The sequence below is a fragment of the Carassius auratus genome, chromosome 5 (assembly GCF_003368295.1).
Source record: "Carassius auratus strain Wakin chromosome 5, ASM336829v1, whole genome shotgun sequence".
Lineage (NCBI taxonomy): Eukaryota > Metazoa > Chordata > Actinopteri > Cypriniformes > Cyprinidae > Carassius > Carassius auratus.
In genome coordinates this window covers 5,459,982-5,472,618 of record NC_039247.1, presented here as the reverse complement: position 1 = coordinate 5,472,618, position 12,637 = coordinate 5,459,982, and the positions used below count along the sequence as shown (strand labels likewise).

General features: G+C 36.5%; 1 protein-coding gene across 3 annotated transcripts in view; it reads right to left on the bottom strand.

Annotated features, from left to right (window-relative positions):
- The window catches only part of LOC113072137 (apoptosis-inducing factor 3-like), a 31,564-nt gene extending 21,501 nt beyond the window's left edge, over positions 1–10,063 (bottom strand). For 2 of the 3 annotated variants that reach the window (XM_026245264.1, XM_026245275.1), the window contains exons 1-2: positions 9,701–10,063; positions 2,591–2,815 (exon numbers count right to left, since the gene is read on the bottom strand). In XM_026245264.1, coding sequence (XP_026101049.1) covers positions 2,591–2,621 — 31 coding nt within the window. In that variant the 5' untranslated portion in view covers positions 2,622–2,815; positions 9,701–10,063. Of the gene's footprint in view, positions 1–2,590; positions 2,816–6,461; positions 6,537–9,700 lie in introns of those variants that run through there. The other variant, XM_026245272.1, reaches the window with a different exon arrangement.
- Positions 10,064–12,637: the final 2,574 nt, after the last annotated feature.

Sequence of the window (12,637 nt, the reverse complement as noted above, 5' to 3'; positions counted from 1 at the left end):
TTTGACACGCGTTCACAAACTTGCTTGAATGTGGTAATTATGTCGCTGCCTATGCAGGGTCAGAAAGCTCTCGGATTTCAGCAAAAAATATCTTAATTTGTGTTCGGAAGATGAGCTAAGGTCTTAAGGGTTTGGAACAACATAAGGATGAGTAATTAATGACAGAAATTTCATTTTTGGGTGAATTAAGTAAGGAATAATTGACGACGGGCAGTTGAATTAATAGAAAAATAATGTACACTCGAGGTGGTGTATTATTTTTCGAATAATTCAACGGCTCGTCATCAATTATTCCACTTATTCTACGGTTACCACACCTCAATACATCGATCAGATTATATATTTAAAGGGATTTGTCCGGTTTGTGTACTTAAATCATTATTGTGAGTAGGATTATTTTTTCTGCATCTCATCCAACGACTCTTTTGCTGTTTCCAAAACATCATTTTAAAGTTGGTTATGGAGGCATGAGCCGTTGATAGCATTCTAATGCAGTTATTAATGAAGTTATTAGAAAGAGAGCGAGAAAGACAGAGACACACAGAGAAAGAAAGAGAGAGAGAGCACTTGTGTGAATTAGGCTGCATTAGGCAGCGTCTCTAAACAGTGCTGTTATTACCTCGCTAGTGAGAAATGTCATGTGTATTTACATTCGGAAAATCGTCTGTCATGTTGTTGTTTTTGTTAGTCCAGTAATTTCATTTATTACAGCTTTACTATGTGAAGTGATATGGAACTGTAATGCGGTCAGGAGAGCTGCCTGGATCTACCTTTGCCGTGCGTTTCCCTGAAAATAATGGCACACCTCAGAACATTCGCCAGCCAATCAGATTCAAGCATTCAATGGTCCTGTAGTATAAGACACTATAATGTCATGTCTAATGATTTAGAAATGTAAGTGAAATTGAACCTAATACATAACAAATATAGTGCTATTTCTGTGTAGGAATAGAATTACAAAGCACCATTTTAATGTACACATTTTAATGTCTTTATAGAAAGCGACTGTGCAATGTGCTTCCATTACACCGATCTCACTCTAGCTTTCTCTCTGGCTGGAAAAATGTGCTGAGAGCCTGCTTCTTATGCCTTAATCACACAGGAATTCACACCTGCTGAGTGAAGCTTAATTAAAATCAATGGAAAATCATGCAAGATGACTTGAGCCGACAGAGGAAAGAAAAAGAGAGAAAACTCGCCTTTTCAGAGATGGCTGCAGATACTTTGTTTTCAGTGGCCGAATTGGGAAAATAACATCTGAAAGATTATTTAGTGGGCATACGTATCTGTAGGGTTCATCAATGAAACCACACTTTCAATCCCTTTTTTAGCCTACAAAGAAATAATCGGTGGATATAAATGATAAGGTTTAAATATAAAGATATGGTGATTTATCAGTCATTTGAGCTTCATTTAAGTAATCCAGTAGCCTGACATCGTTCGGGCTGGCACACAGGCTAGTAATCCAGTGTTTTTTTCTCGCAATTTCGAGTTTATATCTCACAATTAAGATGGTGTTTCTTGCAATTTTTGAGAAAAAAGTCAGAATTACCCACTATTACGAGATGTTCATTGACAGGCGATCTGACCAATCATTAACACTAAATCTGCCATTTTTGTCCGACAAACAAACCAGACAGTTAAGTAGATTAACTTGAAAACAGTATGTATTGATCTCTTTCTGCAGTTTAAACAAGATACCTTCTGATGTTCATTCATGTTTATTTCATGCTGTAACTAGTAAAGAGGAAGAAATGATCGGTTCACATGCTGTTTGAACTGAGGCGCTACAGCGATCTGTCATGACACAAGTGCCACAAAACGGTATTGATGGTTTGAATTTCTTAAAGTGTGAAAAAAGAGAGAGGTTTCTTGAACTTGAAAAAAAATTTTTGTCTTATTTATTTGGTCAAAAAAATACAGTAAAAACAGTAATATTGGAATTGTTATTACAATTTAAAATAACTGTTTTCTATTTTCAAATGTAATTTTTTTTCCTTTCATGGTAAAGCTGAATTTCAGCAGCCATTTCTCCAGTCTTCAGTGATCCTTCAAAAATCATTCTAATGTGCTGATTTGCTGCTTGCATCACTGAACTAATCCTGTTGTTCCGACATGTTGTATGGTCATTACAGAATTGACAGACATGGTAATTTCTTACATAAGCTCCCAAGCACAGCTACTGACTTCAAAAGGCCACAGAGTTACGGTCTAGCTCGGGTCGTTCTGTCTTTCTCTGCACCCTCTGAAATCCAACACCCACGGTCACATTTACAACTGAGTCTTTGGACAGATGAAAGTTGATTCAGAGCCCCCTCCCCCAGACGCCACAGGAGAGAAACAGCGATACATTGTGAAACATTGGAAACCCAACTCATATTGCACTGTCTAATCCTCTTGAACACAGAACAATTAAGAGCATTAAAATTCCACCTGCACTAAAGGAAAGCCACATCACAACAGCAGTCAGGGTTAACTGATCTATGTATAAGGTGGAGATACTGTACAAGTCGCAATTATTACAGGATTTAATCAACAGGGCACGCTATACAGATTAGGGTTTTCTATATACTGTAAGTGAGTTCATCACCTGGTTTGGGTTTGGAGAGGCATCCTCCCATGGTGGGCCCAGAGTGAAGCCAGGTGGCCCGATGAGAGGGAAGCCCAGGGGGTGTTAGCAGAGCTGGGCCGATCAGACTCACAGGGTGGGCCACAGGGCCTGGAAGAGATGGAAGCAGTGCTGCAGGGGGGATGTTTGGGCCTGTTGGGCCCACAAGGCCATCTCAGAGATCAGCGACTATACATAACACACAGCCTGAGAAAAGACAACATATAATATTTAACTATAATTAGTTATTCACCACTGCTTTGCTATTATTGACTAGTGTTTGGGGGCTGAGGTGCTGGTTGACTTTACTCGCCAAACAGCTCTATCAGGTTAGTTTTGCTCGGGAGCAAATAAACCTTACCAGACAAACATTAACCTGCCTAAACCATTCTGAATCAACATTCAAAATGGGCATTTGTTTCCCCCGGTCAAGGTCAAGTTTGGTAAAGACTGGACAAACTTTGCAGGTGTAAAAAAATTAAATATAAATTCCTACTGTGAGTGTCTTTAAAGTTCAATACAAGGATGGAGGCAGAAAACAAATTCATGTCATTTGCACAAACCATTTTAGAATTTTTGTTTTAGAAGTTTTGGTACAACTTTTTATTCTAGCAAAATTTGAAGTACACAAAAGCAATGAAAATATACTCAGTTAGCTATACTTCCATTTGCTGTCTTTACCTGTAATTTTTCACTGGCGTATTACTCAAAAAGTTTTAAATGGCAAAAATCCATTTGGGCATTTTTGTATAGCATGGACTGAAAGTCACGTGACCCAGGTTTGGCTAAGAATGGACAAACTTTGCAGTTGCAGAGTATATATATATATATATATATATAGAGAGAGAGAGAGAGAGAGAGAGAGAGAGAGAGAGAGAGATGTATAAATAAACATTAAATTCCATAAAATAAAATAATAATGAAATAAAAAACAAAGTAATTAAAAATAAAATTAGTGACTAAAATTGGGATGGAGGCAGAAAACATTCCCATTGAGTCATTGTCCATGACTGATTCGCCTGCCAATCTTTAAACATGCAGCTATTCAGCTGTTGCACAAACAGTCTTCAGATGTTTATGTCAAGACTAATCAAATGCAAGTGTAGATGATGATGGGAACCCAGCCAGCCAACAAAATGCAACATCAAACGGTTCATATCAACTTACTTCATTTTATTGCAAATCAAATTTAATTTTATTGCAAATAGCCCTTGGGTTCAATACCCTTGCTAATTTATTATGATGCAAATCAAGAAAACTGCATGTCTGACATTGATCTATCGTGTCTGTGTCCATAGTGAGCAGGACAGTGCATTCAGAAGTCCCTTTGGAGAAATGCAAGAATCAAGGAGTGAAGCAGGAACAGAACTGTTCCTGTCAGATAAGTAATAATAAAGGTTAAGGTGTAATGTTTTTGTTAAAACAATTTCTCATAGCCAAGTTTACTGTGACTGAAGATATATTTAAAGAGAAGAATAAGTTAAGACAAAGAAATTTAGTTATAATAGTGTTTGATAGTCAAAAACGAATATGTCTTTGTGTGTGTGTGTGTGTAGGAGAGACAGACTAAGATCAGGAACAACAAAGTGTGTGTGTCTACATATGCATGTGCATGCATCTTAACACACCAACTCTAATTGTTCTCAGTTTTCCACTTAAATCTTGTTTCAGTTAACCATTTCCCTCACTGACATCTGAATTGTTCTTTCACGAATACTGCTTGTTTCATAGCCTTCAAAGTATTGTCTGTTTACCCACAACATTTTTAGGGATGAAACAGGCTTAAAAAAAAAAACTTGAGCTTAAATGCTTCAGCATCAGGGCCTCAGCGTAAGAGCCACTTGATATTCACATCACACCCAAAGGTCTGTGAAGTGGCGAGTAAAAAACAAAAGTTTGCAAATGTTCCACAAACAAAACAGGAGCAGAAGCAGAAGCTTTAAACCACACGCTTTGAGTGCTGCTACATTAAATATATTTAATGACCATCTGGTTGTGGTGCACCTTTAGAAGAAAATTACATAAAAAGGTGAGCAAGAAATAAAATAAACAGAATTGACTCTGTTGGTACTACATTCTCCTCTCGTCTCTCTCAGAAATCTGCCTTGTTGTTTAGAGATGCAGTATGAAAAACACATACTTTTAACAATTCCAAAAGCACGCCTGAAACAAACAGCAAAAAATAGACTGCCTCCCTCTTCCTGCTGGCAGAAAAAAAAGCAGTTTCTGCTATTCTTGAAAAATTTATGAAAATCTCCATAGCAACTGTGAATCTGTCTAAGCTGTGAACAATGCATTATGGTTTATGGCTTACATGAAGGTAAATAAATAGTCATCTTAGTCAGCTCTTGCTCATACCCCTGTCCTTTTACTTTATCAAAGAATATATTGATCAATTACAATAAACCTGCATCTCACTAAAAGCTACTTTACTCATACTCTTATAGGGTGAATCTTAAAAAAGTGTGATGTAATCAAATATGGTGTCCCATACTCGGAATTTGACCTCTGCATTTAACCCATCCAAGTGTACACACACAGCAGTGAGCAGAGTACACACACACACTGTGAGCACACACACGAAGCCGGGGAGCAGTTAAGGGTGGAAGATTTTATTGCATTGCAGTAATGTTAAATAGAGAGGGAAACACACTTAAGTGTCAAAATTACAGTGCAAAACATTTTAAAATAGGTTATACTCAAGAAAAATATAAGTTGGACATGTCCTTGATATGTTGCATCAGATTAATCCATTAATTTACAACATTGTTTGTCTGTTACAGTACTCTTTATTAACAGCACTGCATTGCCACAATGCCTTGCTTACATTATAATGAATAGTGTCTCAGCACATTGTTGAATCAACTGCAGCTCTTTCTGGGCAGCAAGCCCTAAATATTTCACTTTTCCCCCTAAAGTAGGTTAATCAGATTTTCAGCCTTTACAACATGCGACACTGGTCTCCTTCTTGCTTACTGTTACATCTGTCCATAAGCCAAAAGCGAAAACTCTTTGTGGTAAACAAGCTGTCAGCCTCACTACCTTCCCTACATGTATATATACAGACATACCAGGAATTATTTAAATATTAGCACCTAGTAGCAGCTGGTTTATGTAGGGAGTAAAAAAGTGCATTATTTCCACATATGAAAGAGTGTGACGTGACACTGAAGACTGGAATAATGATGCTGAAAATTCTGCTTCGCACAGGAATAAATAACATTTTAAAATATGTTAGACAATGCTATCAATATTGTAATATCACACAATATTACTGTCTTTACTGTATTTTTGATCAAATAAATGCAGCCTTGTTGAGGAAAAGAGACTTCTTTCAAAAACAGTAAAAAATCTTTCTGACCCCAAATTTCTGAATGGTATTTCAGTGTTATTGAATTCCAATGTTATTCTGCTACTGGTGTTATTCTGTATGTCAACTAATGTCACATTTGTAAGGACTTTTAGGGGACACAGTCAATAGTCCATTAAATCTCAAGAACTAGAGCAGTAATATTTTCTTACAGCAGTGTTCAGGACAAACACTGTCTCCCTCGGGAACATTATTGATCCTATAGACTTTCATTTTCTACTCCTGCTCTTCCACCAAATCATTCTGACAGTTGCAAGTTACAGCTCTGCTCACAATACTGCAATGTAGCAGCAACAGTGGCCTACCATCTAAAGCCACTTCATTAATACAAGCAACCCCATTCCAAACAAACAACCTGCAAATGCATTTTCTCTCCTCCTGAAAGCCTTAGAGAGACAACTTACAGAAGCACAACTGTCCACAAGATGAGCACCGACTGACTGCCCTGGCCTGTGACAAAAACAATATTTGGCAGTCACCTACTTTATGATCATGCCTGTCTCTCATCCATCGTTCTGTTCAGCTGCCAAGAACTGGAACTGTCCGGTTATGTCATCCAGTAAATTTGAGTAAATGCTTCTCTGGACTTGTAAAATTTGTCCCCCTTCCCACACCCACAACATCCCCTCCACCAACACACACACACACACACACACACACACACACATAGGTTTCTCACCTGGACTCTGACTGACAATACAAGGCAGCGCTATACAATGATGTGTGTTCCACAGTCATCATGACATTAGCACTGCATGATTTCAGCAACAACGTAACTCCACAGATGGAAGCATGTGTCAGCAGTTAGACAGTAGATATATGACAGCACTGGTTTTATCACACAGTGTCAATCATTCATTCAGTAACTTAAGAAAACAAACAACACAACAGTGTACCATTCAGAAATGAACTGAGAATTAAATAAGCAGAAATTCATATAACTGCAATAATTGTCATTTTTAAATAGAAACTTTGAGTGACCACTTGTCAAACCTTGTCTGGAAGATGCAAAAAGTTTAAAAAGTCTTGTCTGTCTATAAAAAGTCTATATTATCAAATAAATGGATCCATGGTGGGTATTAGATTCATTTTGAAAAACATTGAAAAAATGTGACTGATTACACTGATTCTGTGTTCATTTTTTTTAAATACACCTCTTTGTATTTGGGAAATAACTTTCATTTAATGGATCAGGGTGAAAAAACACGCCATTTCCCATAATCTATTACCTGTATTGAATTTCTTTGAAGTGTTCAATATATTCCACTTCCTGTCATTCCAATTCAACTTCAATGTTCTTATGTTTTTCATTTCACTAGTTCACGCTTACATATAATTAGCTGAGGTATTTATACGTATTTGGTAAAAAAAAAAAAGTGTCTTCTGGTTAAACATTAGGCCATTTGCCCTGATCACAAGATAAAGTGTCTCCTGATCAAAGGAAGATAAACCAGAGTGTCAACACTCACAACAAAGCGGAATAACAACTTAATGTTCGACAGTCTTCACCCTGCTCTCTCCTGTTTCCATTCTATGATATTTGTCACTAGTTTTATTCCACAACAGAGTAAACCAGTTGCACTACAGTCCAGCTGTTTGATCAACATGCTCTGGGAATACAGGCAAAGCATCACAGCATTGTTTGAGTGTTTACAACAGAACATTTGCATGTACCCTCAGTCAGGGATGCCATGTACCGTAAGCAGTTCCTGCATGTATTTAGATGAATGGTTGTGCTGTGCGAGCAAACAATGACATGTTTGCACTTAGATAAATCATTTAGAGGCTTAAGTGTCAGGAAACAGCATATTGATATCTCCTGATTATAATGATTTATGATACATCCTAATTATTATTATTAATGATGTAGACTGTAAAAGGCAGCTTCTGAATATTTCAGCGGTTCTCATACCTATAACTCAAAAATGTATTGCATTTATTACAAGGCGCTCATTTCTAAAATAAAATAATATAATCTTAAATCTATGCACTCTAGCAGACATGCATGCATTTGGCAGATGCTTTTATCCAAAGTGACCTAGAAAAGGAGAACAACGGCTATTTTATCAAAGAGCCAGTCATTTTTGTAATATAATATGCCATAAGTGCCATTTAAGTTCTCATCTCAAAAATAAATAAAACAACATTACATTTATGTATTTTGGCAGACATCTATGCATTACATTTTTGATTAAAAGTCTTCACTATGGACACTAACATTTCTCATTGATAAACATGATCTGAGATTATTATCTTCATGTTCAGTTGATAGCTCTTTATTCTTGCTGTTATTATTATTCTTGCAGAAACGTATGAGAAACATCAGAGACAAATTTTATACTTAAACACAATTTAACCGAACCCTTGTTAAGATCACAGAACTTTTTAGTAGCCAGCCCAGCACCCAAAAGCCCTGCACGCATCCATCCACAGCTTAAAGAACAATGTACATTACATCTGAATCTTCAAAACTGCAATAGCAGTCTTGAGTTGTAGTGAGATGTAAAGAAGCTTTTGTTTGACTTTTGTTTGACAGGATTATTACAGTGCAAATGAAACTCAAATATTGTCTTACAGCTAATCAGATTCCTCAATAAGATCTCTGAAAAGAAGAAACAATCAAACATCATGGCCCTAGTGGCCTTCTGGTATTTTACATTTGTTTTACATTCTCCTTGAGTTCAGCTGACAATGGTGTGACTTTCTGTAAGTCTTTTCCACAATCAGAAGTTCACTGAAGTGCAGCACTGATCTGGTTGTGGAATTTAGACGCTAAACCTTAGTGCATTGTGGGTTAAGGCACATACTCAAAATTCTAGCTGTTACTTGCACATTTACCTTAACAGTCAAAGCAAATGTTGTTTGAAGAGTATATGGTTGGAATGTTCAAATGATCCTCATAGAAAGCAACTTCTTTTTTTATGCAAACCCATGGGAAATAAATACAATACATGTCGTCTGAAGAGTAATTACTGTATAGTCATCTTTCAGTATCTTTTGTTATACTGTAAATCTCAGCTATACTTTCATATCCCTCCCATTTGGTGAAAGATTTACTTTAATTACTTTTCACTGAGGAATTGCTAGGAAACGTAAAAAACAATTACATAGAAACTGCTAATAACAAATTGAGTTAAATGTGATATTTTGAAGTCGAAAGACTGAAACGTACTCCAATAATCTTTATATATAAGTTTGCATTCACAAAGAATAATATAAATGTTAAAAGAAAAAAATAAAATACAGTTCTATGTTTTTCATGATAAGATAATCAAAGATGTAAATAAAACAAAGATCATTTGATTATGTTTAATTAGAAAATACTATTTCAGTTTTTCTACTTCAAATTGTAATGTTTCATACATTGTGTTTCTTAGTAATTGTTTGTGAAATTCATGAGCAATTTCCGAGGAAAATTTTATTTTAGTGTAGAAAGTAAAACTGATGCTGAGATGGATGGCGAGAACTAAAGTTTACATAAGTTCATCCATCATCTGAGATCTCAGTGCACCACTATAATACTCCAACATTAGGACCTCACATCTGCACCAATCTAGCTACCTGACCAAACAGCTTCTCAGTACAAAATTCAACACATATGGAGCAATCTTTAATCTGATCTGAGGTTCATTCAATCTGATAAAACACTGATCCACGTGCAAACAGATCACAATCTGAATTAAATAACATTGTCAAACTGAGAGTGAATGATCTCTTCTCACCTGGTCTGGTCTAAATCAGGTGTGCTCAGAGTTTTCTGCATAAGGCCAGAGATGTGGAACCCGCTAAAATCTCACTAGGGATCCAGTCCGATGCTATCTGTGGAGCTGGACTGGTGTTATTCCTCTTTCCTATGGAGAATTCCAGAGTGCAGCACTCTCCTCTCCTGCCTCCTCCTCACGCTTTTACTGCAGTAGCCCGAGATCAAGGCACAGTCCCACCACAAACCTCTGACACACACACACACACACACACCAGAAAGCAGAGCCGCCTGTAAGAACTGTTCTCTCTTACTCTCTCTCTCTCCGCTTTTGTGCTTGTCTTTCATAAACACCCTCTCTTTTTACCCCCTTCTTTCTTTTTTACTCACTCCTGCTCTCTCTCTCTCTCTGGCGGAGGTTGGGGTTGCAGCAGCGGGACTCATGCCAGTAGCTCAGCTGTATGCAGTATTGATGGAGTGGCTCAGGGATGCTAACACAGCATCAATTTTCCCAGCGCTCCACTTTCCCTTTCACTCTTCACCCGCTCCTGCACCTCCATCTATCCTTTTTGCCACTCCCCCAACCTATCAGTCTGCATCCTTTAGTTGACCACTATCTAAATGACTCTGTTCCTGTGATCTCTTTTATTGTCCTTAGTTTTACTGAGCTTGTTCTCTCTCAAATGCATCACACTGTGGGTCTAAATTGACGTTTAAGCAGATCAAATCTCAGGTTCTTGCTTCATTACTGTAAATGCTGCCCCTGTGGATGATCTTTCTGCTGCTACATGTTATTTTTGCTCATACCTAGGTTTAGGGAGCTCTACTCTTTGCATAAATCTTCAGCATCTCGGGGCTTTGTTAGTGGCTGTTTACAGACTAGGTAATATTTCCACACAAATGACAAATGCAGTTTGTGTGCAATTCCGGTATAGAGATATACACAAAATAAGAATAGATAGAAACTGCATTGTTAAAAACCCAAGTGCATAGCCATGCATTAATAAAACACTCTAACAACTGCATAGCAATGTGCTAAAATCAACACCCTAGAAACCATCTAACTATGATCTGTAGCAACTATGCACTGACCTTAAGGACAAACCCTAATGTAAACATCTATATGTATCTTTTCTCCATCATGTGTGTCTCACTGCTTTTGTAAAAGGGGCAAAAAGATGATACTTAGAGTCTAATTATTATCGAAAGGGTCATGAGGCTCTTTTTGCTTTGCTCATCACAAAAGAGGAACCTCTCTGATTTCATTTTCATTAAATGTGCTGTCGGATCAGGGAACAGGATGCACTTCATTTCAGGAAAGGCTGACTAAACCTGAAATGATGATTCACTGAATAAAACTGTGCTTGCCGTTTGGTTGCAAACAACACAATTTAGATATCTATATGTAAAAAAAAAAAACGAAATTAAATTTAGTTTACTAAATTAAATCCCAACCAATGCACTAGGGAGTCAGTCTTGCACCAGGAGTCTGTTTTATCTGACATGTCTGCAGCATCTTTCAGCGGGTAAAATCAAACTTACCATCAGGAAGCAAAGATCCTGGTAGATCATCTACTTGTGATGCCCTCTGCTGGCAATGGAGGAACATCACCCGAGATTTGAGGTGAGGAGCTGAGGAAACATTACCTCAAGGATAAATGGACAAACACTAGATTCTTTCATTAAGCACCCTTTCCCTTTCCCTTTACCAGACATGACCTGCCTCAGTGCAAAGAGCCATATAGGTCTCAGCATATTATACAGAAGATCAGGGAGCTGATGAATTATGAATTAGCCTGATTTTTTCTGATATGAATGTTAATGTCTTCTTCCAGAGGTGCTTTTCCTTCAGTTTTTTTTTCCTGTGGAGACTGGAAAGAATCAATAGCTTTAGATTTTCAAGGACACAATTACTTATTTATAAGGTTAGTACCTGGTTGGATATTGATAATAAATCATTAGTTTGAGATATATATATATATATATATATATATATATATATATATATATATATATATATATATATATATATATATATATATTATTTATTTATTTTATATTTTCTAAGAAGTGTCATGATCACCATGGTTGCATTTATTTGTAAAAAATTATTTAAAAAAAGGTAGTTTTTTATGAATTACTTCAATTTAAAATAGCTATTTTCCATTTGTATAAATACATTTTTTCCTAAAGCTGAATCTTCAGCAGCATTACTCCAGTCTTCAGTGTCACGATTCTTGAAAAATCATTCCAGTTTACTGCCCAAAAAACATTTCTTATTAGATACAGAAATATTTTGTAACATCACAGTGCATTATTGCTCAATTAAAGTGTTAATGTCTTTCAAAAAATAAAATATAAATACTTAACCCCAAACCTTTTAACATATATAGATAAAAATGTCAATAATAAATTATAATGTTTATAAAAAAAATAAATAAAAAATGTTTAAAACCAAGTAAGACTGACTACATCTCTTTGACTTCTATGCAATAGCTGCGTGCCATTTTTTTTTTTTTTTTGAGGAAACACACAAAGCTATTCAAAAAAGGAGCAACCAAAATATAAAGAGGGCATTGTCTGGTTTTAGTGTACACATTTATGATATCAAAACAGCTTTAGCACTGCAGCATGTGATTTTTTAGATGTTTGCCAGGGATGATATCAACTAAACTAAATGTAATAACACATCTGTATGGGGATGTATGCTCAAAGACATGTGTTTCACAGGAAACTCTTTTCTGAACTCTACGCTATATAGCTAACTTTCACTGGCAAGAAAAAAGAGAATTCATTGTTTTCCAGCTTCTGCTTCAACTGTGGTCTGCCTCTCCCAATCTGTCTTCTTTCATTTCCTTTTTAATGTTGTTCTAGCTGATGCCAAAATATCCATTAAGGATGTTATACAGGCTGCACAATGTTTTCTATCCAAAAACCACTACACAACAGAGGAATGGAG